General features: G+C 50.2%; 1 protein-coding gene across 2 annotated transcripts; it reads left to right on the top strand.

The window, feature by feature from the left end:
- On the top strand, positions 1 to 26,492 carry SUSD3 (sushi domain containing 3). Of its 2 annotated transcripts, none has more exons than XM_066327001.1 (5): positions 1 to 152; positions 12,001 to 12,189; positions 13,089 to 13,236; positions 13,660 to 13,827; positions 26,099 to 26,492. In XM_066327001.1, exons 1-5 carry the CDS (start codon positions 80 to 82, stop codon positions 26,310 to 26,312), a joined length of 792 nt encoding a protein of 263 aa, XP_066183098.1. In that variant the 5' UTR covers positions 1 to 79; the 3' UTR covers positions 26,313 to 26,492. The 2 variants fall into 2 exon arrangements, with proteins under 2 accessions (XP_066183098.1, XP_066183099.1); XM_066327002.1 differs by lacking the exon at positions 1 to 152 and adding an exon at positions 2,878 to 2,912 and having other exon boundaries at positions 11,957 to 12,189.
- Positions 26,493 to 27,444: the final 952 nt, after the last annotated feature.

Here is a 27,444-nt window from a genome sequence, read left to right as displayed (position 1 = left end):
CCCCCGGGCCGGCCCCGGCGGAGGCGGGCGGAGGCGGGCGCGGTGCACCTGCCGGGCGGCTCGGCGGGGCTCCGGAGCCATGGCCGCGGCCACCGCGCCCGCGCTGGACGCGCCGCGCAGCCCCGCGCTGGGGCGGGACAGCGGATACACAGGTACGAGCGTGGTCCCGCGTCGTTCCTCGCACAAGTTCTCTCCTGCGTCGCAGCGGAGGGGAGGGACGAGGCCAGCGGGGGTAGCGCAGAGCCCGGTCGGGGCTCGGGGTGACGGGGCGGGATGCGGTGCTCCCGGACAGAGGTGTCGCGTGTCCCCCGGGAAGGGGCGCGGGAAGCGCCAGCCGGGGCCGCGTTATCTTCCCACCCAGCTCCGGAGCCCGGGCCGGGCACGGCCCCTCCCGTCCCGCTCCCGTGCCGCCTCCGGCCGGTCCCTGCGGCCGCGGACGGGACGATGGTCCGCACCCTGAAGTTCTCGGGCACGCGGCGCCTCGGGACGGGTGTCCCGGAGCCACCCCGGGCACGGGGCTTGGGGGGTCCCGGCGGGTCCCGGCGGCCCTGGGGCAGCTCAGCGGGGGCCGAGCCCCTGGGGCCGCCCGGAGCAGCCCCGCTCCGGAGCCGTCCGAGCGCCGCGCCCGGGGCCGCTGGAGCCCGCGGCTGGGTGACTGCTCCCGGGGAGGAGGTGCTGCGGTTCAGTGATACAAGTTTGGGGGTTAATCGCTGGGATGGCCGCGGGCACAGGGCAGGGGGACAGAGGGGAGTGTCTGGCAAGGATGGAAGGTGCTGGTCCTCAAGAGACATCGCTCCTGGGCACGTCACCGGGCTGGGAAGGAAATTAGGATATCAGTGTTTTAATGGGATATTGTGATACATTGAGGGGTGGAATGAGAAACCAAAGCTTTTTCCTTCTTATCTTTCTCTTCTCTTGAGTTTTGTTACTCAGTTCTATTGCATAGACCATAACATCCTTTCAAAACGTCTTTGGCTTGTGTGGGTTCAATAACTGGGGGGTAATGTGAGGTGACAGAGAGTCCGAACTGGTGGGATGTGTCCACTGCACAGGGCTGTGGCTTTGGTGGGTGGCGTGGAGGGAGCAGAGCCATGATCTGGACCCACTGGCCCAGGCAGCAGGAGATGCTTGTTCCCGGCCACAGCCACTTCTGGAGTTGGGGGGCAAGGTGAGATGGAAGGATGCTGGCGCTTGCTGGGGTTTCTTCCTCTGTCCTTCAGGTCATGGGGCAGATGGGCTTTTCCCTGGCTTCAGTGCAAGCAGGGCTGAGTGCTCCTGAAATCCAGGGGCCTCCTTCTCATGTGCAGCCTGTCTTCTCATAGCCTTGTTATTTATTTGGCTTGTGAAGGTCTAACAGACTTTATTAAGACCTGATTTTGTTGTGCCTATAGAAATTGGCAAATGTATTTTGGCTACTAGCATAGCAATGCTTTAAATTGTATCCTCTGAATGTGCTTAACTGCTTAATTTGAATTTAATAGAGCAGTTAATTTGAAAATGCAAAACAAGTGCTGGGAAACTTGCTCAGAGAAATAACTCAAACCCAGGCGTAGACCCTGTTGCTCTAGCCTGATAGTGCTGCTAATTATTGACTTTTGCCTCTTTTAAAATCATGTCTATTTGGCTGCTTTTATAGGTTGTGTCAGAGTCTTGTGGGGCTGGGTTTGCCCACACTAAAAGGAGTTTTGGAAGTGGCATGTCCTGTGTTACACTGGTTCCGTATAGGTTAATCTTGCTCTGTGTAGATCTATGGCAAAACAGTTAGAAATGCCAATCTGCCAAAAAATTCAGAAATCCACCCTCAGTAAATCCCTTGGATATCCATAGACCTGGCTCCTCTCAGCCATGTCTCCAGCCTGAACAACAAAGACCGTTTCTCCCAAGCCAACTACAGCAAAGCTGTGGAGCAGGAGTTCTCAGTAGGGTGCTGCACTGGCACAGGCTGGGGCAGGGCTGTGCTGCACGGAGCTGCTGCACTGGCTGTGGGCTCAGCACTGAGCACACGGGGCTTTGCCAGAGCTTGGCTGCCTGGCTGCTCTTCATGCTCTTCACCCTCACTGCTGCTTCATGGGCCTTTGCCACGGAGCACCCTCACGAGCACCCATTTGGAACTATGAATATTGAGGCGGGTGGACGTTCTGCTGGCAGCCCTAAGCAGTTCAGATAGCTAAAATGATGACTACTTGTATCATTTTAAATTAAACTCTCAATCATTTAAATGCAACCGTGTTATTTATACATCAGTGTTTGCTGCCAGTCGTTGTGCAGCACCTATACAGTACCTTTCATTGTTCTGTCCTTATTGGTGATCCTTTTTTGATGCCGAGTGCTCCCTTACATTACTTCAGGCCATGAGCGATAGGGTGATACTAAAGATTTGCATAGATAAACTCCCTCACATGTCCCTTTTGATGAAAAAAACGTGGCAGGATTTCCATTTGAATTAACGCATGAATGAGAGAGAAATGAAAGGAAGTTCCTTAGTACAGCCCTGATGCCTGCAGTACTCAGAGGGTCTTAGAGCCTCCTGAGCCACAGCTGTGAGCTTCGAACAGCCTGTGCAGGATCCGGCAGGAGCACTCATTATGACAGGCTGTAAATGAACACGTCTCACCGCTGGCCTGTTTGTTGTCTGGAGTTGTGGTTCTGCCCCGTCCCTCCACTTTCCAGACCGGGGCAGGGGAGAGGTTTCACGTGGTGGGAAGTGCTGCAGGCGGCAGTGAAGGCTCCCTTCGGACCTGGCTGGGGGAGGAATTATCTGGCAGACCCCACCGAAAGAAAGGGACGGGGTCTTTGGCTTGGAAGAGATAAAAGCTGCAGTTTGCTGGAGGACGGGAGAGGGACAGCACGTGTTGGCTCAGCTGTAGCCTGGGTGTTGGTGGCTGTGGTGGGATGCCGGTGCCGGGGTGGATGTACCTTTGGTGGCACTTAACCTGTCCGTTCTTTTGCTGGGAGCAACTTTATTTTTCTGAAGGGAGTTTCCTTGGCAGTGCAGAAGCTGAAATTATGTTACTAAGAACTTACAGTTTCTCTTCCAAACACAACGTTGTTCTTCACAGCCAGGAGTGCTGCTGCTCTGCAGAACGGACGCAGGGAGTTTTATCCTCGGATGTGGTTCAGTTTTTAGGCTGCAGAATAAAACATGGATCCCAAGTTTACATTTCCATGGGGCAGATGGTGATACAACCTGGAATGTGTGGGCTTGTAGTTCCTCCAGGGTTATTTCTCCCTTCTTGTTCTCCCATGAGCTCAAAGTCAAACCTTGTATTAAGTAACGTAAAAGAAGGGACAGTTGCAGAATGTCAGCTCCTTGGCTTTATCTCCTGTACTGCAAGGTGTTAATCTGGGTGGTTAGGCATTTGCACCAGGCATTGATACTGCCTTGAGGGAAGGATTTTTATGCTTGCCATTAAAGCTCTAGAACCAGTGTAAAATAGAGAAGGAAGAGAGTTATTGGGTTTTCTGAGTCCTCCACAGTGCAAGATTGTTCCCTGTGGTATTCTCCAATGCTTCCTCCTTGCTACTCCGAAATTACCTAAATTAGAGGCAGATTATTAGCAGAGTGCTGAATTTTAGCTGATGAATGAGGTGAGCTGAATGCTTTGGATCCAAAACACTGAAATTTAAAAAAAATCACAAGCTGGTCTTAAAACACAGAAGCAGCCCAATGACAGTGGGTAACCCAGCATTTTCTGGGTGGTGTGATCCATCTTAAAGGGCAAAACCACTGCCAGTTTTGCTGTTCCCACTGTGGCAGAGCCATGACATCCTTGGGCTTTTTCCCTGGAAAAGCAGAGCATCCCCAAGCCCCAATCTCTGCAACTCTACAGCAAAGAGCATTATAACTATGCTAGAACTGGCCTGATTTTGCTTATTAATCATGATTGCCACTGACTTTTTATGTGTGCTGTGGAGTCTTGTCTTCAGTATTATGATGGGGACAAGCTAACACATAGGACAATTGTTAGTTTTCATTTAGACATTTTATTGACACACTGTCTTTGAAATGCAGCCGCAGATGAGCAAGATGCTATTTTAAAGAACAGTTTTGTCTGGCTGAGTGGATCAGGATTGGCAGAGAGGTGATTTTGCAGTCTCCGTGAACGTCTGCCTCTCGTTTGGTTGTCAGATGACAGAGAGAAATGCAGAAGTTGCAGAATGAGCAACTGCTCCCCAAAATAAATCAATTCCTGTGTCTGCTGAGGGTCTCAGGGATAGGGTTGAGCTGGTGCCTGCGTTACGAACGAGCCTTTGCAGCAGATCAGAGCCCCTGTGGCCCTGCAGCATCTTTAGGGGTGTCTGTAGCTGCCCAGGCAGTGCTGGCAGCTACCTCAGCCCAAACTGGAGTTGTAGTGAGCAGTGTTGGAGAAAGGGATGGGTTAACTGCTTGCCTTTCCTCCAGCAGACCTGGGAGAGATGATTCCATTATCATTTCTGGGATGAAATAAAGCCAGTCTCAGTGCTGCTCATGTACTCCAGACTCCTAAGCTTTGATTGGGAATGGATTTGAGGAGAGGTGAGAATGGGCACAGAAGTTAAGTAGGGTGAAGGGATGGTGTATAAAATTCCCTGAGCATATCTGTGGGCTGGGAACAGTGTGTGGGAGGGTGGTGTGGCTTGTGGGAGCTCAGGGAGATGCAAAGGGCAAGTTTTGGGGTTTGATTTTTCCTGTTCAGAGAAGCAGAAATGTGTGCCTTTGTGTAAAAGCAGAATTACACACAGGAAGGTTTCTGCTTACAGCCACAGTTACTTCCAAGATCTCTGCTAGTTGATAGGGTCAGAAGAGGCCTCTGGACTGGACACAGAGGTTCTGCTTTGCTTTAAGGAGCTGTGCCCCACAAAACAGTTCTGCACAGGCAAGAGACCTCTGGTGTTTGGCCCGTTATTGTTAAGACCTGCAGAAATTTAAATTAGGACTAAGGTTTTGATTAATTTTAATCTGTTTCAGCCCAGAAGCTGAATTCTCAGGTGTAGCCCTGAGCTCCCTAGCCATGTAGAAAGGAAGGGCAGGACTTGGGGCTGCTCTCCTCTGCCCTGCTCTCTCAAGCTGCTTGTTATTCTGTGCATACCTCCCCTGCAATCATTGACTTCTTCGATGAGAAACAGCAAACAGAATGCGCTGGTTCCCTGTCTTTACGCCGGCATTCCTGTCAGTCTTGTGCCATCTTGCACCAGCTCCTGTGTGCAGGGAGGCTGAAGGCAGATGTGTTAATTGACTTGTGCCGTTAATCATTGCTGAAGGCAGATGTGTTAATTGAGTTGTTAACCATTGCTGTGCCGGGCGGTTGTGGCAGTTTGCAGGGGCTCTGGTGGCCCTGGCCAGGCTGCTGGCAGCATGTCCCTCTGCATGCAGCCCAGAATAGGAAAGCCAGACTCTGTCAGGAAAGGAAACAGCCAGGAGAGAGGAAAAATAAAAAGTGATAAAACTGCAGAGAAGGGTTTTGAATATGGCTGTTGGTTTCTCAGCCGTGAATGACTTCTATCACCATAATAAAAAGCATGCTACTGCTAACTTTTTCAGACTGGTGTCTAAATCAATTATTCACAGGAATTCTTGCTGACAGTTGTGGGTGCCAGGTCACAGCTCTGTGGTGTGCTTAACGCATTTCACAGCTTAACGCAGCAGACCAAGGACAGGAGCAGCTTCAGATTGCTCTTGGGAAAGACTTAGGGAAGCCAAAGTGGGTCAGCCAGGGGAGGTCATGCAGGTAAGGTCTGTAGCATTCAGGGTGGTTGGAAATTCCCCGTGAAAATTAACAAACCTGTATTCCATCATTTGTTTTAAAACAGGAAAGTGGTTTCAAAGAGAAAAGGTTGAAAAGTTTCTGTATTCTTTACAAGTAAGTTCTTTGTGGAAATGCAATTCTTACATTTTAAGCTTTTTGGCAAAAAAATATATATAACCATCAAGTAGCATGCAGGTCTGATCTGCCTAAAATTTCACACTGGGAGTGGATTTTTTTTAATGACTGAAGTGTTATTTGTCCAACTCTGGACCCTTCCTCCTTGAGAATTCTTTTGGTCAAGGTAGGTGAGTGCAGTGTGGCCCCGGCGGTGGGGTCCACAGAGGTTGGGCCAGCCTGGCAAGTGTGGTGCACAAGCAGGAGGCCATGGGCACATCGTGAGGCACAGCTGCTCTTATCAGCCCTGTTCAGAACGCTGGTGTGTGCCTGTCACTGTGCACAGGCCAGACCAAAGAGCTGCTGCAGCAGATAACCCAGAGCCAGGCAAGGCAGATATGCAGCCAGGCTGAGCTCTGTGTCCTGCAGCACGCAGAGCACTGCAGGAGAGTGTTGAGCACTGGAGGCTTCCCACGGGGCAGCACACAACCTCCGTCCTGTCCACTTTTCTGGTGGGGCATCCTTCATCCCTCCTCCGTCCATGGCTCCCAACAGATGTGTGCTTTCCCTGTGGAAATACATGTGGGCTTTGTTTTTGGCTTCTCTGCTGGCTGCCTTTCCAGCTAGTGGATCACTTTGCACCCTCTGCAGAAATGCTACAATTGCTTGCACAAGGTTTAATGAAGGAGAGATTACTCCTGAGTACTGGGAAAAAAATTATGGTGAAAGTTGAAATTATAAACATGCAGACTTCACTGTCTGTGTGTCACAGTGAAGGACACCAGCAAGGACGTGCCCCCTCAAACCTGTCTGAGGACAGAGGGACCTGGTGGCAGAGGGAAAGTGCACACTTCTCCTGGGACTCCCATGCTGCAGGTCCCATGGTGACCTGAGAGAATGGTGAGGCCCTGGCACAGGGTGCCCAGAGAGGCTGTGGCTGCCCCTGGATCCCTGGCATCGAGTTATGCCAGGATTTTTTAGTGATATTAAATCACCAACAGTAAGTAGTGCAAAGGGGTGAGCTTTGTGTGTCTGGGAATAATGAGGTGAAGGCATGGGTCGCTCTCTTTCTGCACAGACACCAAGTGGCAGCCCTGCTAACATGCTTCCAGGTAATTACTTCTGTAGTTTAGATCATTTTGGTAGATACTTATGCAACATATTTGATTTTTAGTCACTGTTTTGCTGTGGAAGGAGCACAGGAAATGTTTACCAGGCAGGCATGCCTAGGTTGCTCTCTCATTTCTTTTTTCCTATCAGCAAAACATAAACCCACAGCTTGTTGACAGTGAAACCATATGGTTCCTCGTTTTGACAAATCAATTTTGCAATACAGATAATCCTGGCTGTACATGAGAAGAGATATTTTGGTTTATTTTAATTCTTGCATTACTCTATTTTTTTGCTGCCTGGAAATTATGTATGTGTTTATTTCTGAACCCAGAGTTTGGGATGCATTAAGAGTTTATGGAGGACACTGTGCTTTAGTGTCTGCCTTTACTTTGAGGACAGTTATTTGTCCTGTGCAATAACCCATTTGTTGTAGCCATTCTGCACAGCCAGCCAGCAGCAGCAGATTCAGAGGTTTTCTGAGCACTGGATATCCTCCCAGCATGAGGCCAAGCTGAGCATTGCATTTGTATAAATCAGCCTCTGCTCTACAACAAGCTGCAGAAATAGCTGCAGAAGCTGGAATCCTAGAACTGTAGAATCACAGGAGGTTTTGGGCTGGAAGGGACCTTACAGCCCACCCAGTGCCACCCTGCCATGGCAGGGACACCTCCCACTGCCCCAGGCTGCTCCCAGCCCCAATGTCCAGCCTTGGGCACTGCCAGGGATCCAGGGGCAGCCACAGCTGCTCTGGGCACCCTGAGCCAGGGCCTGCCCACCCTGCCAGGGAACAATCCCTGCCCAAGATCCCATCTAAATCTACTCTGCCTCAGCCATTCCTCCTTGTCCTGTCCCTGCAGGCCCTTGTCCAGAGTCCCTCTCCAGTTCTCTTGTAGCCCCTTTAGGCACTGGAAAGGGCTCTAAGGTCTCCCCAGAGCCTTCTGTTCTCCAGGCTGAACAATGCCATTGCTTCCACCCTGTCTCCAGAGCAGAGGGCCTCCAGCTCTCTAATTAGGGTATTTATTCAGTTTTACAGTTTTTCATTTTTACATTTCTGGGTGCCAGCAGTTATGCAAACCAAGACATTTTCTAGATATTTCTGAACATGACATTTTCTAGATATTTCTAAAAGAAATACAAATCAGAATGTTAATCTGGTCAGCACAAATGTTTGTGTTTTACCAGGCAGCAGTGCAGCCTCAAAGACCAGTCTCAGTTGAAAACAAAAATAAAATTAATTATATTAATAAAAACAATAATAAAATTCTTGATTGTAGTAGATTTAGTCTGATAAACATGCCTGAAGAATATTCAAAAAAGAAGTCTATATGTAAATCTGCTTATGTAAGTATAAGGATAGAAGCTTGCTCAAACATGATTCTTTGGAGATGTAAGGGTAAAATTAACTCAGCAGAAAAGGGAATGCCATTGCTAACTATGAAAACATAACAGCTAGCTGATAGTGAAGGACACTAGAGCTTGCAGGAACAGTTTTCCAAATGCATTTTTAGAAGATAACTGATGCTTAAAATTAGGGCAAATTTTATGCAGAGAAGCTAAATCTCAGCCTGGATTAAATTCAAAAAAATCATTCTGGCAAAACTCCATCTGGGCATTTCCATAAAGGCATTTGTGAAAAGCAAAAAGCAGTGACATATCTAAGTTTTTGACTTTAGTGGGAAGAAATGGTGTTGAGAAGCTCCTAAAAGAAGAACAGTGTTTCTCCTCTGCACAAGTGCAGGGACACAAAGTTGTTGATGAACTTACAGCTCAGGTGTAAAAGGTTTTGGATGTGTAGCTGTCACTGAGAGGTGCCTCTGTGGTTCTGGCCCGAATTACATTGATCTGGGAATGATCCTCTGGGGATGATCTGTGATGCTGTTGCAGCCCAGGGCAGAACATGGAAACACCCACATTTTTAGGGGTCGCTGGCTACTTGACATTTCTGTAGAGCTCAAGTGGAGCAAAAATATTTTAAAGCCCACAGCTGAGGAATGGTGCTGACAAAGTCTCTGCCCTTCAGGGGTTTGAGCACTTGGCAGGCTCCATCGTGGGCAAGGAGGGCTCAAAACAGCAGCTACAGCTGCACATCTTATTCAGGATGGTCAGTTCTGGATTAAATGAAATATATCTTGAAAAGAAGGATCCAGTGCCAAATTATTTGTTCTTTGGAGAACAAAGAGTGAACAATGAGTCCAGGTAAAGGGGCAGGTGTACTGAATGCCTCTGCTGAGGCTGCATGTGGTGGCCCAGCAGGTGTGCATCAAGTCCAGTTCAGCTCTAATTACTTTTTACATCTTGTGCAGCTACAAGAGTCACCAATGTGAACCTTAAGAATGTGGTCCGATCTCTAAAAATAGCCTTGAAATTGTTTTTAAAAAAGAAGTATCTATATGTAATTTATTTTGTGGTTTAGGACACTGTTTTCTCATGGTAAGCCACAGAGTGATTAAAATGAATAGAAAAGCCCAGACTCGTAACACTCATCTGGGGGGAGGAGGGAAATTGTCTGATACATCCTGTGTGTTCCAGGAATGGGATGTGGGTGGGAAGGACAAGAGGTGAGGAGAAGCCAGTTGTATAGAAAATATTTGCTCTCATTGAGGCCACTTGCTGCCATAGTAAGGGGCTGAAAGAAGTGGCAAAACAAACAGAAATAATCTGCATGGAATTAAAGAGCTGTAGTTTTAAAAGCTAGTGCTTGGTGCATATTTACTCAGTAGATTAGCCCAGTAATTGTCACTGGGACTTCTGTTTGGTCTTTTGCTGAGATTCCTTTGTGTTTGTTTTCCAGGGACAGCGAGTTTAAGAGCATGAATTTGAGATAGGTTAGACGCCTCTCTGCTGTGCTGTGATCTAGGGGCTTAACAAGTAATGACATGGGGGGAGTTTTAGCATTAAAAATAAAAGAGATTCCATAGCAACATGTGATTCTGTCAGGATGTTTTCATGGAGGCTTTAGTTTCTTTTTGCCTGTAGATGTGGAACATGTCTTTTCCCTCCTTCAATATTTGTGTGTGTGTTATCATAGTGCTTGCAGCACTATGCCTCTCTTTTCTCAAGTCATTTAGAAATCTAGTGAAAAATAGGGAACTTGGGCTCTGATGCAGAAGCAGTGCTGGTATTTTGTAAATGTTAAAACGAGATTCTAGATTCTGTCAATGCACATGTACAGACCCAGAAAAAGTATTTGTTACCTTTGAGGTTATCTAGATGTTATGTGTTGTCTTAATGACCTGACATTGAAAGTTTTAAAATTACTGTGAACAAGGAGTGTTATGACAATAAAACTTAGTGTATGAGGTTAGTGGCTGACAATAGGTGGCCAAGGGGGGAACAGCTCCACAGCTCAAAGGGCTGCTATATAAACAACAAAGTAATAGAAAAGCAGAATGAATAAAAACGTATTAAAAATTAACGATTTACTGCAAAGCAGAGTTTGTCTCTTGAAAAGGGAGATATGTGTATGTGTTTCTCTGCTCCTCCCTGTGGTTTTGGCCCCCTTGGGCCCTTCAGCCAGGCCAGGCAGAGGTGCAGTTCTTGTGAAGGTCCGAAGGTTGGGGGGATCCTGCCAAGGTCATACCGGCTGGGCTGAACCGCACCATCCGTCCGGCAGCTGTTGGAAATTTGTGTTTCACGTGTAATGGATACTCCCGGGCGACCTGAGTACAAAATTGACCGGAATCCGACAACGCAGGGATCCGCAGGGCCCGTGCCCTCAGCGCTGCCCTTTGTTGGTGTCCCTTGGTTGCCGGTGCAGGCCTGAGCAGCCGTGCCGCCGCCGAGGGCGATGAGGGCAATGAGGGCAGGGCGCTGAGGGCAATAAGGGCAATGAGGGCACTAAGGGCAATGAGAGCAGGGCGCTGAGGGCAATAAGGGCAATGAGGGCACTGAGGGCAGTGAGGGTGCTGAGGGCAATGAGGGCTCTGAGGGCACTGAGGGCACTGAGGGCAATGAGGGCACTAAGGGCAATGAGAGCAGGGCGCTGAGGGCAATAAGGGCAATGAGGGCGCTGAGGGAAATGAGGGCACTGAGTGAGGGCACTGAGGGCAATGAGGGCGCTGAGGGAAATGAGGGCAATGAGGGCAATGAGGGCACTGAGGGAAATGAGGGCAATGAGGGCAATGAGGGCACTGAGGGCAGTGAGGGCGCTGAGGGCACTGAGGGCAGGGCAGTGAGGGCGCTGAGGGCAATAAGGGCAATGAGGGCAATGAGGGCAGGGTGCTGAGGGCAATGAGGGCAATGAGGGCAATGAGGGCAATGAGGGCAGGGCAGTGAGGGTGCTGAGGGCAATGAGGGTGCTGAGGGCAATGAGGGCACTAAGGGCAGGGCGCTGAGGGCAATGAGGGCAATGAGGGCAATAAGGGCAGTGAGGGCGCTGAGGGCAATGAAGGCGCTGAGGGCAATGAGGGCAATGAGGGCAATGAGGGCACTGAGGGCAGGGCAATGAGGGCGCTGAGGGCACTGAGGGCACTGAGGGCAATGAGGGCGCTGAGGGCAATGAGGGCAATGAGGGCAATAAGGGCAATGAGGGCAATGAGGGCAATGAGGGCGCTGAGGGCACTGAGGGCAATGAGGGCAATGAGGGCAATGAGGGCAATGAGGGCGCTGAGGGCAATAAGGGCAATGAGAGCAATGAGGGCAATGAGGGCAATGAGAGCAATGAGAGCAATGAGGGCAATGAGGGCAATGAGAGCAATGAGAGCAATGAGGGCAATGAGGGCAATGAGAGCAATGAGGGCAATGAGGGCAATGAGAGCAATGAGGGCAATGAGGGCAATGAGAGCAATGAGGGCACTGAGGGCAATGAGGGCGCTGAGGGCAATGAGGGCAATGAGGGCAATGAGGGCAATGAGGGCAATGAGGGCACTGAGGGCAATGAGGGCAGGGCGCTGAGGGCGCAGCGGCCGCGGGCTGGGGCTTGGCAGAGCGGCCAGCATTGGCCTCCCGGGGCCTGCGTTTGCTCTTGGGCCAGGAACTGTGACCCATTTGCGGTCTGGGGGCAGTAAAACCCCCGAGGAGCTGCATGGTGTGTGTGTTCGCTCCGCAGGGCAGTGCGGCCGCCTCCTCCCGCCCCGGCTGGGCTCGCTGCAGGTCCTGCAGGGCAGCGGCACCGATGTGGGGACTGTGGTCGCCTTCCAGTGCTCGGCCGAGCACCAGCTGGAGGGAGCGGCCGTCGTCAGCTGCGTTTGGAACGGGAGCAGCACGCAGTGGACAGCCGGAGTGCCCTCCTGCAAGGGTAAGGCTCTGCCCAAAGCTCCCCTGCTCTGCCCTGCCCGGCCGCCGCCGTGGGGCTCCTTCTAGACACCTGGGCAAAGAAAACGACAAATTCCATTATTTTCAAAGCTGCCCCACTGATGGTAATTGCGCTCCGTATGTGTCCTGACATGCCGTCATCAAGACACAGAAAAGACTCTGTTGTGTTCATCCCCGATCTCATGTCGCTGGCAGCACCTGGAATAGCTGTGGCTCTAGCTAAAGCTGTGTGCTTCTTTGGAGATGTGTGGGTGTCTCTGTTTAGAGACAAGAGTAGGAGAAAGGCACTCTGGAATGAGTGTTTCCTCTAAAAAAAAGGGTTCCAACGATCTCTTTCCACCAATAAGAAATTAATACTAGAGGATGAAAATGAAAAAACTCAACCGTTTCTTGACAGACAGACTGCCCACATGGCACGGGGAAAAAAGAATAAATGCTGGATATTGAACTGTCAGACCTTAAAACACCCCACCATCCCCTGGAAAAAAAACCCCAAAACCAAACAAAAAAACCCCAAACAAAACAAATAAAAATCCCCAACCAAACAAACAAAAAAACCAGCCAACCCAAAACACCAGGGAAAGATAAAAACCCACAAGGGCTGGCAGCCAGGTGGGGAGAAGGATGGCCCCAGCTCCTGTCTCAGGGAAATGACCAAAAGGTTCATGCAGCAGCTCAGGCAGACAGATGGGCACCCAGTGAATCTGCTGTTGGTCCACAGCCACAGCAGGTGAAGCAGGAGTGCTTTCCCTCCCTGGCTCGGGCTTTTTCTGAGGTCTGTGGCCAAAACAGAGCAGCAAGTTTCAGCATGGTTTAATGAAAATGTAAAAGATAAATTTGAGGACTGATCTCAGAAACATTTCTGTATTTGCTTTGCTGCAGCTGTATCAAAATACGAGACTTTTGGCTTTAAGGTCGCAGTGATTGCCTCCATTGTGAGCTGTGCTGTCATTCTGCTGATGTCCATGGCTTTCTTAACTTGCTGTCTGATCAAGTGTGTGAAGAAAAGTGAGAGGAGGAGAACTCAAAGGTACGTCAAAAAGACAGTTTTAATACGGTGTAACAGGGTACCTCGTATGAAATAAGTTGCTTTGAAATGAAAGGTTTAATTGACATTTTTGGAATTGCCACTTTTCTTTTTGATAAGCCTATTCATATCACAGTCCTTGTTTTTAATTTATTTTAAATGAAGGTTTGTAAAAACTAGCCATTCCCATTATTATGACTTGATATTTTTCTCTTACAAAAGAAAAGCTCCACTGGACATTATGACCTGATTCTGTCATCAGGCTGTAAAATTACTCCTTTTGCTGAGACCTTCTCCGTTCCCTGCTGCCCCTGTGCTCCTTTCCCTGTTTCCTGAAGGAGCTGCTCCATCCCATTGGCAACAGAGCCCAGTCCAAGGAGAAGCCACGTATCACAATAGTGTTTCTACTGCTTGATATGTTCACAGAGAAATGCAGCTGTGGTACCAGCTAAGGACTGAAGAACTAGAGCACATGCAAGCTGCTTACTTTGGTTTTAAGGGAGGAAACAATAACAACAACAAGAAGAAACACAGGAATACATCTGTGTTTGGTGACGTGACCAACATGGCATATGATAACCAAGGCTTCTACAGGTAAGGCTGTTAAAATATAGTTGGTTTGAATGAGGTGGTGGGATCTTGGCAATCACTAACCAGAGCTAAAACCAGCTGTGAGGGCAGGTATATCAGCCTGTGCACCCTTAGACAAAAGTCTGGCTGTTTTGTATATGGAGAGTGGGCACTGCTTCTAATCAGAGATAGAAGTGTCATTAAAGGTGATTCTGAACAAAACTGTCCTGGAATTGCTCTTGGAACAGATGTGACCCTACCTTGTTCCCTTTTTCTACTCAAATAAGAGCTGTTTAATCAAATAATTAGTAAAAGATGCTGATTTCTATTCTTTAATTTTGTGAAATGAATAGACATGGAAGGTGAGATGTGGGAATTCTGCTAAGAGATTTTATGAAGACAAAAAATGGCTTGTCGGTTTTGTATTTCACTTGGAAGGCTTTTGTGTGTGTGTGTGTGGCACGTTGGGCTGTTACCTCATCCCGTGTTCATGTGGCTTGCTGGGAGCTGGAGGACAGTGCAGGGAGGTGCTGCATGGAGCTGGGCTGTGCTGGGAGGACCAACATGAAAGGACACGTCCCCTTGTCTGGGTGATTGCTGTGGTACCATTTCCCCTCCAGGATGAGCTGGGAATGTTGGCAGCCTGTGCCTGCAGGAAATCTCTAAACCTGTGGGTGCTGCTGCAGGGGTGAAGCTGTTACAGCATTGTCCAAAGGAATAAATACAGGCATGTGGCATGGTTGGCAAACAGCAGCAGAACAGGGGGCAGGCAGTCCCAAAGGAAAGATGCACTATATTTCTGCGTATCCATGGTCAAGAACAAACCAAAAGAGAATTTAACCAGGGCTCCTCAGGGAAGGCTCAGGTTTGGCATGAGTAAGCACTTGTGTACCAAGAGGGTGGTCAGACCCTGGAACAGGGGCCTGGAGAGGGAGTTGGTGTTGGTGGCCTAGACTGGTGTTGCTCAAGGGGCATTTGGAGAATGCCCTTAATAATGAGCTTTAGGTTTTGGTCAGGCAGTTGGATCAAATGATCCTTGTGAGCCCCTTCCAACTGAAATATTTCAATCTAATCTAGTCTAGTCCAGTGTAATCTACTGTACCCTATCCTACCCTATTCTATCCTGCCCTATCCTCTTCTTGTGCTAAGGTTTCAGACACTGGGAGGAGTTGCCCAATGCACCATGAGATTTCTGAGCACAGCAGTTATCCTCCTTGGCTTTCCTAGGCAGGAGCTGTCTGAAGAAGCACAGGGGTTGAATCCTTTCCTCCCTGCCTCTTGCAGGGCTGTGGTACATGCTGTTTTCTGCAGCCCAGCCATGGGAAGTGGCTCTGCAGCCCACTTAGAAGGGGAAGTTGAGACGAGCGCTGCCCGTGTCTGACAAGGGAGTGGGTGGAGGCCTGACAAATTCAGTCATTTTTATGACAGCTTTCTCTTTTCTTAAAGAAAACTGTTCTGCTGCTTCTTGTAGCATATGGAGTATCTGGAAGAGTAACAACTCCTCCACCCTTGAGGAAGACTCTCTTGAGTACAACTTAACTTATTTTTGACTAGAAAACCATGTAGGTTGTGCTACTTTTCAGACTTAATTGAATGGATTTAGGGATTAACATTTTGATTCAGTGCTTTAGGATCAAAATACTCTAAGAGAGATAAAATAAAAAGCCAATTCTTTCAGGTAAGGCAACATAAAATAAAAATGCAATTCGTTCAGGCAGGCAAGGTATTTGTTAAGGTTTACAGACAAATTTAGGATTAAAACACTCTCATCAGTTAAAGCCGCACCTTAGTATCCTGACGAGATAATTTTGGCTGCAATGAGGTGACACGAGGTGGGTGCAGAATGCTGCTGTGTAGAAGTTATAAATAACAGAGAAGCCCAGCTGTGTGACAGCAGGGGCTCCTGGTGCTGTTCTGGACCTGGCTGCCACAAAATGAGAACTTTTTCCCCCTCATGTTTGAAGCATAGAACAAACATCGTGTAGTTTTGCAGGGGAACATTGGATTTTAGTGGCAACTGCTTTAATTTTAATAAGCCTCATTCTGACTGCTTTGCTGGTTGCACAAATTGCTCTAAAATGGTAAGAAGTATGTGTACAAGTACCTGGGATCATTAACTACAGAGTGCAGTCACTCCAGATGCCACCTCTTTCATTTGGATGTAAAGAATCATAATGAGGACAAACATACCAATTTTTAGCAGAAGGTCTCATGTGCATGAGCTGCAAGTATTTACAGCATATTTGCTCTCCTATATTATTGAAAATTCTAAATAATCTTGAGCAGGGAAAAACAAGTTACAGATCATGGTGCTGCAGGGAGGGAGGTGTTTCCCCAGCGTTGCTTCTCAGAAATTCAGAGCAGCAGAGATAGCAGCTTTCTCTGTGGTGCAGAGGTTTGAGTCAGATTAGCTGAAAACGAGGGTCTGTGTCTAGGGAGGGGAGATTAGCTGCAGCCCTGGGCCACGCAGTTAGAAAAAAACAATGTCCATGGGCCTCCAAAGCAGTCCCCAGGATTGCTGGGCAGAGGGCTGGTCAGCATGTTGGGAATGGCTCTCACAGCCTGACTGCAAGATGTACCAGCATGTCTTATTTTTGAGTCAGTTCTTTTCTGATGAAGAATAATACTTGACCCTGCAGTAACTCTTCTCTGGAGCACTTGCTTGGGCACCCAGCAGCCGAGACAAAGAGTCCTCTGCCATCCCAGCAAGAGATGGATCCCACGTGGGAGAGCTGGCATCAGGCAGCTGCCCTGGAAGGCAGGTTGTCCTCTGCCCCGTGACAGGCACAGGGTAAAATACCCATAAAGAGATTCTCAATGGCAGCTGTCCTTCCTCTGTGCCAGCTGCTGGTAGTGTTTGAAAGATGGAGGTGAAGGTCACAGAGAGGCTGTGTTAAAAAAATGGTATCCAAGAGAAGAGTGGGGTCAGCTTAATGCCAGCACCACTACTCACCCACCTACTGCTCCCCAGGTGAAGGTGTTCCAGGGATTGACAACTCTTTCTGTAGAGAATTTTTTTCCCAATATCCAACCTAAACCTCCCCCAAACTGACAGAGCTTATAAAGTGTTTCAGTTTTCAGCAAGCAGGCAAAGCTTCACAGCAAACTAGTGCAAGAGCCTCAGCAGAGCTGCTGCTCTGGGGAAAATACAGGATGAGGAAATACAAATAAGCAATTGCTCTGATAAACATCATTGCCAGTTTTTAAATCTGTAAAGAATTATCCTATCCTGCTGTAATGTACATCAATTAAATTTTAAGCATCCATGCAGAGAGGGGGCTGTCTTGTGCTTGTTTAAGTAGTTTGTAGCATTTTCACTTGTTCTGTAAGCGAAGCCATCAGTTCCATTAAAAACACAAGGAGATGCAAATGTTCTGTGCCAGAAATGGAAGCCTGAATACAATTGGAACCACTTTTGGTCTGGCAAAATGCACAGAACCCAGTGTAACATAGGGAAAGCAAACAGCAAACCCTTCTGGCATGAAGAGACATTAAAGAACCAGGCACTCCTCTTTTGGAACCTGTTTATATATCAGCATCTGTAGAAGATACTATCCCAGGAGCAGCACAGATAGCCAGTGTAAAGAAAACGCAGAGAGAGCTCATTTCAGTTTGCATTAGCTTCCTAGTGATGGTCAAAAATAACCACACCTTCTGTTGCTTTGCAGTGTAAAAGTCCAGTAACCTGTCCTGGAATAGATAGTCCCTTGACTCAAGGGATGTGCTGATTTTTCATAAGGGAGGACTGATGATCCAGCATTTTCCACACTCAAGAGAACTGAATGTAGCTGTACACTAACTCCTTTCCATTCTCTGTCAGCTAAGATGACAACCGGAAAAAAAGTAGTTCAGCTCAAAAATGCTGGAGCATCTAAGGGGAATCAAAGAAATTTGGCGTGTGTTTTTGTCTAGTGTGGAAGTGTTTGGAAGAAGTTGGGCATTCCAGATTTGGACTGTTTAGAGGTGAATTATTTTTCACAGCTCTAAGTCAAGTTATAAAACATTCTCTATGAAGTAGATGATCTGGCTGCAGGAGCGAGTGAAATGGAAAAGCCCATGTCTCAGTAGGCCTGAAGTCCTCCTTTCAGCTATTCACACAGCTGGAGCATATTACCAAGAAGAAAAAAATCCTTCTGCAGAGAAGCAGGCTGCTATGTTCTCCCACAGAAGATATTTTTAGTAGCTGAAATTTTGGTACCAGAGCCCTTTCTGACTGACTACAAGATGCTTTACCATTGTACTTGGCAAAAAGCAAGTAAGGGCAATCCAACAACAAAGAATTCCAACTGAAAAGGTTTTGTAGAAAATCCCAAAGCCAGCATGCTATTAGCAGAGGCAGCTCAGCATTTTTAATGTCACTGTGGGGTTTAACACTGCAGCACACAGAACATCCAGAAAGGGCTGCAAAGGGCAAATGACCTGTTTGATAGAATTGTATGGAAATGATACTGTTCCCTACAGGAATTGCTTAGTTTCATGGCACTAGGGACTGAAGGGGAGGAGACCCAGCACAGGAGAGGGGCAGATTTCCTTTCCCTGCTTTTCCCTGCTGGTCCAGCCTTGAGCTTCTCTATTAATGGAGTTGTTTGTGTTTTTTCCCTCTTGTTTTTCCTGTGCTTTGTGTTCCCCACCACCATCTTTTAGAGGCTCAGATCTTCCCAGTACTTTTTGACGTGCAAGTTTTAAAGAAAGCTGAGACAGGGGAAGTGAGCTGTGGTTTCACCTTGGGGCCCTGTTAAAAGGGTAGGATAAACTGGCTTTTAAGTTACACCAATATCTGAATTTCAATCTTAATTGTCATCGCAAGAGCTCGAAGGGGGCATGAAAGCAACATGTGTTTTCAATAGAGCTGCTATTATTGTTTTCATAATGCTTTCCTGATTACCCCAGGGTCTTGTACAAAACCACCAGGCATACTGCAACAAAAAAATCCCCTCCCATCCTCTAGTCTAAAAGCTGTTTTGAGAGCCAGTGCCAGCACCAGGCAGCTTTGTGGCTGTGTCCTCACACACCTCGGATGTCCTGTTAACAGTACTTTCCCTCCAGCAAGGTACAGCTCTCAAGTCACACAGGAAAATATTCTTGTGAATCCTCTAAATCCCATTGGCAAGTGCCGTAAAACTGAAAATTAGAAATTTTAAAACATAAAAATTTAAACGTAAAAATTAGAATTCAGTCAGAAAACAAAATTAACTTTAAAAACCCTATATCAACACGTTTGGCATACAAACACAATGCGTGTGAAGCGTCATTAAACAGAGGTAGTCAGCATCCACTCGGCGCAGGAGCGGGCAGGTTGTGCTGCCCCGCAGGGAAAAGGGAGAGGAGAGGAAAGAGAACTCCAGGCGCTGCCGCCTTGCAGCTGCTGCGGGGAAAGGGAACCACAACCCCGCCGAGTTGTGCTGCCATCCGTAGGGATTAGATCTTCAACTCCGCAGTGCCCGGGCGGCACAGCCCGAACACCCGCGGGGGACACCCGGACGGGAAAACGCCACACAAAAACCCTCTAAAGGCCGCATGTGGCAAAAGCGGGGGGAAACACCGAAAACAAAAACAGAAGAGGTTAAAAACACAAATAAAGCTCTTGCGGCTCCCACCTCCCCCCGGAGCCCAATGGCTTTGGTAGTGTGAGCTCCGGGTGGGACCGGCAATGGAACTGTGAGCTCCGGGAGGGATCGGGAATGGAACTGTGAGCTCCGGGAGGGATCGGCAGTGGAACTGTGAGCTCCGGGAGGGATCGGGAATGGAACTGTGAGCTCCGGGAGGGATCGGGATGGGAACTGTGAGCTCCGGGAGGGATCGGGATGGGAACTGTGAGCTCCGGGAGGGATCGGGAATGGAACTGTGAGCTCCGGGAGGGATCGGCATTGGAACTGTGAGCTCCGGGAGGGATCGGCATTGGAACTGTGAGCTCCGGGAGGGATCGGGAATGGAACTGTGAGCTCCGGGAGGGATCGGGATGGGAACTGTGAGCTCCGGGAGGGATCGGGAATGGAACTGTGAGCTCCGGGAGGGATCGGGATGGGAACTGTGAGCTCCGGGAGGGATCGGGAATGGAACTGTGAGCTCCGGGAGGGATCGGCATTGGAACTGTGAGCTCCGGGAGGGATCGGGAATGGAACTGTGAGCTCCGGGAGGGATCGGGATGGGAACTGTGAGCTCCGGGAGGGATCGGGAATGGAACTGTGAGCTCCGGGAGGGATCGGGAATGGAACTGTGAGCTCCGGGAGGGATCGGGATGGGAACTGTGAGCTCCGGGAGGGATCGGGATGGGAACTGTGAGCTCCGGGAGGGATCGGCATTGGAACTGTGAGCTCCGGGAGGGATCGGGATGGGAACTGTGAGCTCCGGGAGGGATCGGGATGGGAACTGTGAGCTCCGGGAGGGATCGGGAATGGAACTGTGAGCTCCGGGAGGGATCGGGATGGGAACTGTGAGCTCCGGGAGGGATCGGGATGGGAACTGTGAGCTCCGGGAGGGATCGGGATGGGAACTGTGAGCTCCGGGAGGGATCGGGAATGGAACTGTGAGCTTCGGGAGGGATCGGGAATGGAACTGTGAGCTCCGGGAGGGATCGGGATGGGAACTGTGAGCTTCGGGAGGGATCGGGAATGGAACTGTGAGCTTCGGGAGGGATCGGGATGGGAACTGTGAGCTCCGGGAGGGATCGGCATTGGAACTGTGAGCTTCGGGAGGGATCGGCATTGGAACTGTGAGCTTCGGGAGGGATCGGGATGGGAACTGTGAGCTCCGGGAGGGATCGGGAATGGAACTGTGAGCTCCGGGAGGGATCGGGATGGGAACTGTGAGCTCCGGGAGGGATCGGCAATGGAACTGTGAGCTCCGGGAGGGATCGGGATGGGAACTGTGAGCTCCGGGAGGGATCGGCAATGGAACTGTGAGCTCCGGGAGGGATCGGGATGGGAACTGTGAGCTCCGGGAGGGATCGGGATGGGAACTGTGAGCTCCGGGAGGGATCGGGAATGGAACTGTGAGCTCCGGGAGGGATCGGGAATGGAACTGTGAGCTTCGGGAGTGATCGGGATGGGAACTGTGAGCTCCGGGAGGGATCGGGATGGGAACTGTGAGCTCCGGGAGGGATCGGGATGGGAACTGTGAGCTCCGGGAGGGATCGGGAATGGAACTGTGAGCTTCGGGAGGGATCGGGAATGGAACTGTGAGCTCCGGGAGGGATCGGCATTGGAACTGTGAGCTCCGGGAGGGATCGGGAATGGAACTGTGAGCTCCGGGAGGGATCGGGATGGGAACTGTGAGCTCCGGGAGGGATCGGGATGGGAACTGTGAGCTCCGGGAGGGATCGGGATGGGAACTGTGAGCTCCGGGAGGGATCGGGAATGGAACTGTGAGCTCCGGGAGGGATCGGCAGTGGAACTGTGAGCTCCGGGAGGGATCGGGAATGGAACTGTGAGCTCCGGGAGGGATCGGGATGGGAACTGTGAGCTCCGGGAGGGATCGGGATGGGAACTGTGAGCTCCGGGAGGGATCGGGAATGGAACTGTGAGCTTCGGGAGGGATCGGGAATGGAACTGTGAGCTCCGGGAGGGATCGGGATGGGAACTGTGAGCTTCGGGAGGGATCGGGAATGGAACTGTGAGCTCCGGGAGGGATCGGGATGGGAACTGTGAGCTCCGGGAGGGATCGGCATTGGAACTGTGAGCTTCGGGAGGGATCGGCATTGGAACTGTGAGCTTCGGAGGGATCGGGATGGGAACTGTGAGCTCCGGGAGGGATCGGCAATGGAACTGTGAGCTCCGGGAGGGATCGGGATGGGAACTGTGAGCTCCGGGAGGGATCGGCATTGGAACTGTGAGCTCCGGGAGGGATCGGGATGGGAACTGTGAGCTCCGGGAGGGATCGGCAATGGAACTGTGAGCTCCGGGAGGGATCGGGATGGGAACTGTGAGCTCCGGGAGGGATCGGGATGGGAACTGTGAGCTCCGGGAGGGATCGGGAATGGAACTGTGAGCTCCGGGAGGGATCGGGAATGGAACTGTGAGCTTCGGGAGTGATCGGGATGGGAACTGTGAGCTCCGGGAGGGATCGGGATGGGAACTGTGAGCTCCGGGAGGGATCGGGATGGGAACTGTGAGCTCCGGGAGGGATCGGGAATGGAACTGTGAGCTTCGGGAGGGATCGGGAATGGAACTGTGAGCTCCGGGAGGGATCGGCATTGGAACTGTGAGCTCCGGGAGGGATCGGGAATGGAACTGTGAGCTCCGGGAGGGATCGGGATGGGAACTGTGAGCTCCGGGAGGGATCGGGAATGGAACTGTGAGCTCCGGGAGGGATCGGGAATGGAACTGTGAGCTTCGGGAGTGATCGGGATGGGAACTGTGAGCTCCGGGAGGGATCGGGATGGGAACTGTGAGCTCCGGGAGGGATCGGGATGGGAACTGTGAGCTCCGGGAGGGATCGGGAATGGAACTGTGAGCTTCGGGAGGGATCGGGAATGGAACTGTGAGCTCCGGGAGGGATCGGCATTGGAACTGTGAGCTCCGGGAGGGATCGGGAATGGAACTGTGAGCTCCGGGAGGGATCGGGAATGGAACTGTGGGCTCCGGGAAGAACTTGTGTTGCAGGAAATGTTGTCTGGTTCCTGCCGTCTGCAGAGCTCTCGCGTTCCATATGGAGCTGCGAACCGGACGGGGCTCGGAGATTTTCTGGAGGTTAAAACTCATCCAGGCGGAGCTCTCGCGGCCACCGCCCGCCACCGCCCGCCACCGCGGCGTGCCGCGGAGCGGGAGGCGGAACCCGCGGAGCGGGAGGCGGAACCCCGCGCTCTGGGGACACTGTGTCCCGCCGGAAGCATTTTGCAGAGGCACACGCACACAGTTCCGTTTCCGGCCCGTGTTCGGGTCCCCTCCCGGTGCTAGCGCCCGGCTGGGACTGAACAGAGTTTATAAGTAGCTGTATCAGTCTTGATAGTCTTTTCTACATGAAAAACGGAATTGAAAGGTAACTTATCCACCGTGCGTGGGTAGAGGGAACAGAAACGGCCCTATCACAGGAGATAGTGAGCAAGAGGTCTCCGCAGCTCGCCGGGGACCCGGTTGCCGCAGCAGCTGCGGTTTCTTTAGCAGATTGTCATTTTTTAAGACGGATTTCTAATAAAATAACATGTAGGTAACCACTTTATGGTTACTGTCTCTTTCTTTATGGCCGCTGCCCACAAAAACTGCCCCAACTCGTCCTACCTTTAGACAGAAAAGGCGTTCTGTACATCTACTCTCAGATTGTTTTCTACACCCAGAGCAATAAAGTCCGTGCTTTCCTTTTATCCTGTTTTATCCTGTTTGTGCAAAATAAGTGCCCACACCCTTTTTACTGGTTTTTAGTCAGGTGAAATTCGCGATCTAAGTTTTCCTGCATGTTGCCCCTATTTTAAACTCTCCGTTACTCCGCGGAGTATTTGCGTAGTTACGCGGCTGTGACGCTCCGCGGCGCGTATCTTGCACAGCGCATTTTTCAGGCCTTTTTGGCCGCTGTCTCCCCGGCTGACGCCCGCGGCCGTCCCCCGGGTGTCCCTCGCGGCTCTCCAGCCCCTGCCCGCCTCTCCTGGCACTCGGCCGTGACCTGCCACGATCCGGGATCGTGTCTCCCTCATCTCCGCTTCTTGACCGTCCATTCCGCCGTTTTGACACCGCTGTCCCTCCCCCGGTTCAGCGGCCGCAATGTCATTTTCGGTCCGTTCTGAGCACCCGGGCGGCGCCTTCCCGGGAGCTGGCCTTGTTTCTGTGCTTGTTTTTGTCTTTATTTCCGTGCTTATGTCTCGGTTTGTTTCTCTGTTTGGTTTTGTGTTTGTTTCTGTATGTGTGTCTGGGTTTGTTTCTCTCCCCGTGCTCTCCCCGCTCGGGTCCCGCTCCCGGCCCGGTTCTTTGTGTATTTTGGGCCGTCCCGGGGCCGGCTGGAGCCGCAGCCTTTGTGCATCCGCTGCTTTAATTTCCTTGCGCTGCGGGCTGCTCCTTCCCGGCTTTGTGTATCCTGTCTCTTGGTCCCGGTTCGGCCCCGCCTCCTTTCCCGGCACTTTGTGTGTTCCCGGTTCGGTTCGGCTCGGCTCGGTTCGGCCCCGCCTCCTTTCCCGGCACTTTGTGTGTTCCCGGTTCGGTTCGGCTCGGTTCGGCCCCGCCTCCTTTCCCGGCACTTTGTGTGTTCCCGGTTCGGTTCGGTTCGGTCCCGTCTCCTTCCCCGGCACTTTGTGTTCCCGGTCCCGGTTCCATTCGGTTCGGTCTCGGCTCCTTTCCCGGCGCCTCCCGCGATCCCCTCGGGTCATCGGATGCTGGAATAAATCAGCCGAAACTCCATTTTCTTCATTGGGAAAAGCCTATTCTTTATTCACATCACTTGTTTTATACAGTGTTCACACACCTCGTGTGCAGCACATTGGTCGTTTTCTGACTGCTTAATTTTTTGGTCAGAAGGTGATTTGTGTGTACATGCTAAGATTTAGGTTGTTCACATTTTTCCTTTCTGGGTTCTCATAGAACAGATCTTATTTTTCAACCCATGAATAAATAGGTTGTTGTGTTAACGAACCTTTCATGCCAAGGTTGTTCTCTCATGGGAACCTGCAAATTGCTTAACTACACTTAGAAGAAATGACAGGCTAGCTATTAATTTAATAGAGCAGGCCTGATTTTATGAGACCTTTCTTTATAATTCTCCTACCTGTCACAACAGAAAGGAGCCTTAAAGACTCTCCCATTCCATCCCTTGCTGTGGGCCAGGTCACATCCCACTGTCCCAGGCTGCTCCAAGCCCCAGTGTCCTGCCTGGCCTTGGGCACTGCCAGGGGCAGCCACAGCTGCTCTGGGCACCCAGAGATGCTGGCAGGTGTCAATGAGAGCTTAAAAGTTCCTGAAGTGGGAGGAACGGGTTGCTAAGGCAGGAGAACATTTCTTCTCCAAGTTCAGTTTTAGCCAGTTTGGGTTCCTGAGCTGGTGGTGGACTGTAGGTAATCACAGTGTTCCACAACACAGAGCTTTATAGGGGAAAACATCAGGTGGGATGACTTCTGCCCAGGGGAGCTGTATTTATTGCCCTATAACCAGAATAGACTTGAGCTATAATCCCAGCTGGGCAATTTGCAAATACTTCTATTTTCAAAGGTTGTTCTGCTGGCCCACACAAAACTTTATTGCAGTCCTTCTCTGTGTATGTGCTGCTTTGATTTGATTTTTGTTTTGACCTGTGACTAGCACCTCAAGAAGATGGACCTGAGTTCCTTATACTATAAAAGAATAAGTAAATGCACAGCAGCAAGTATCTCAGAATATTTTCTTTTGGCAGTGAGGTGTGCAGCACTACCCCATCTAGCTCCTGTTCCCTGCTGGCAGGTCACAGGGGTGCTCGGTGCTCAGTTGGAACCCAGCAAAAAGGCACTTGAGGTCTTGTTGAGGCTTTTACAGAGACACAATTATTTGCCCCACTGCTACCGACTGGTTTTGGTGCCGGGAGAAGCAATTCCTCACCTTACAGCACAAATAATTTGCTAAACGCCTGATCGTTATAAATGGGCCAGGAGACCTGCTCCTTTGAAAGGCCTTTATTAGTCAGCTCTTTAAAGGGGGAACTCGAGGGGTCGCCTGCGCCGCCGCTGCTCCTGTCGCCGCCCTCGCTCCTGTCGCCGCTGAGGATCAGGTGTCAGTCGGACCTTCTGCTCTCGCCGCAGCAGAGTCGGGAGCTCCGATCTCGCAGGAATTCCCGGCAACCCAACTGGGCTCGTGTGGTCTAGGGGCGTCACTTCTTCCCAGTCCCTTTGTGGTCGTGGCGAGGCGGCAGAAGCAGAATTCAGTCCTTAGGTAGCTGAGGGTCTTCTCGTTGTTGTAGTGTCTCCCTTTTATCTGGATTTTGTGCTGGGTCCCGGCTTTTGGGTCCGTTTGCCGGCAACTGCACTTCGGTTTGGAGCGGTGCACCATGGAAGTCCTTGGATTTTCCTATTAGGCGGGGCCAGCAGTTCGAGGAGCTGGCAGGGAACGGCGACAGCCTAGCCGGACGGAAGGGGGGGGGACCCCGGGGTTTTAGAGGGGGTATACAACTTGGAATAAGGTTTTGAGGGTACAAATTTTGGTACAAACAGCATAACTTTCTTAACAGACAGGTTACAACTGGCATAACATTTTAAACAGCATAACTTTCTTAACAAATGACAGACTGTGTCAAAAAAGGGAATTTCTTACATTTCATTCATTTCACTGATGTGCCAATAAAACGCACAAATTCTGTACCCTCAGCAGAATTAACGAGACAGAAATAACATTTCCCTTTGTGCTCCCAGGTCCCAGGAGGAGTGGAGTCGGGACGTGGCGGCTCCTGGGGGGTGCAAAGGCAGGAGTCACCTGCTGAAGGCAGCCAAGAGCAGCGGCGGGGCCGGGACAGCCGCGGGGCCGGGGCACGGCGCTGCCCTGCCGGCGGCCAGCTCCATACACCTGGTGGAGGTCTACACTCACAAGGATTCTTCCAACAAACCAACCCGCCAGATACCTGGATAGCTGGTGTCTGAAATGCGACTGCTGCTCTGGACCAAAAAGAAATTTTTATAGAAATATGTGCCTTAAAGACAACATAGAAAGTTCATTATTCATATGAGTTGTAAGTTTTGTATATTCCAAGATGGTTATTTAACAGGAATGCTTCAAGGTCTGATACAAATAAAGATATGAGTGTTTAGAGCTGTTCTCTGTGATGTGCTGTGCAGTGTGACCGTGGCAAAAGCATGATGTCCTTCTGCACAGCTAGAGAGGTGGAACCCAGTTTGCATATTTGCCTCATATAAAGTTGCTGCTGATAATTACACAGCCCTCAGATTCCAATCTTCTCGGAAACAGTGGGTTTTGTAAGAATTTCAGGAAGGAAAGTCCCCTATATTTTTACAAAATAGAATGATACAACTACAAAAAAAAAGGTTTTAATTAAATGCTGCATTGTTTTGTATCAGGGAGGTCTTTTAATTCATCTGCTGTGTGTTTAGAGACAGTGTGCAGCCCAGGCCCATGTGCAGGTCTGCCAGCCTGTGGGAGGTGCACAGGGAGGGATGGGCTGTCGTGCTGTGGCACTTTGGGCCCCCACAGGGACTTCCTGTAGCTTCTGCAGGTGTCCCAGTGTGAGAGCAGCTGGTGTGGGGAAAGTGGTGGAGCCTTCCCGGAGCAGCCAGCTCAGGATCCCTGCAGCATTGTCCCTGGGAGAGCTCTCCGAATAAAGGGCTGAGGTAGATTTTGAAAGCCTGCCTTCTTTTGCTGTTGTTAATCTGTCCACCGTGCCAGGAAACAAGATGGGTTTTTTCTTGTTTTGTCCCTTTTGAGTAGTTAAGTAACTAATATGGTTCTTTTTCTTCTGTTTATATGCAAATAGATGTATATTCTACTTATAATATAGTTGGTTTTTTTCAAGTTGAAGACTTACTTAATACTGTCATCAGCTGTTTAATGGGTATCACCACTCATCCCTCTCATGGGTAGACACGTGACCTTACAGCAAGCTGCAGTAATTGTTTTATGATATCCCCTTGGTATGAATCAGGTATCCCCTAATGACCTGCAGTTCTGAAGCTTCAGTTTTGAAATTCAAATTACTGTAGCTTGCTGGCAAACAGCCTCTTCAATCCTGGCCATACTCTGCAGAGAT

The sequence above is a fragment of the Sylvia atricapilla genome, chromosome 11, assembly GCF_009819655.1.
Source record: "Sylvia atricapilla isolate bSylAtr1 chromosome 11, bSylAtr1.pri, whole genome shotgun sequence".
In the NCBI taxonomy this organism is placed as follows: domain Eukaryota; kingdom Metazoa; phylum Chordata; class Aves; order Passeriformes; family Sylviidae; genus Sylvia; species Sylvia atricapilla.
Note: the sequence above shows the minus strand (reverse complement) of the source record. Positions and strands in the feature narration are given on the sequence as shown.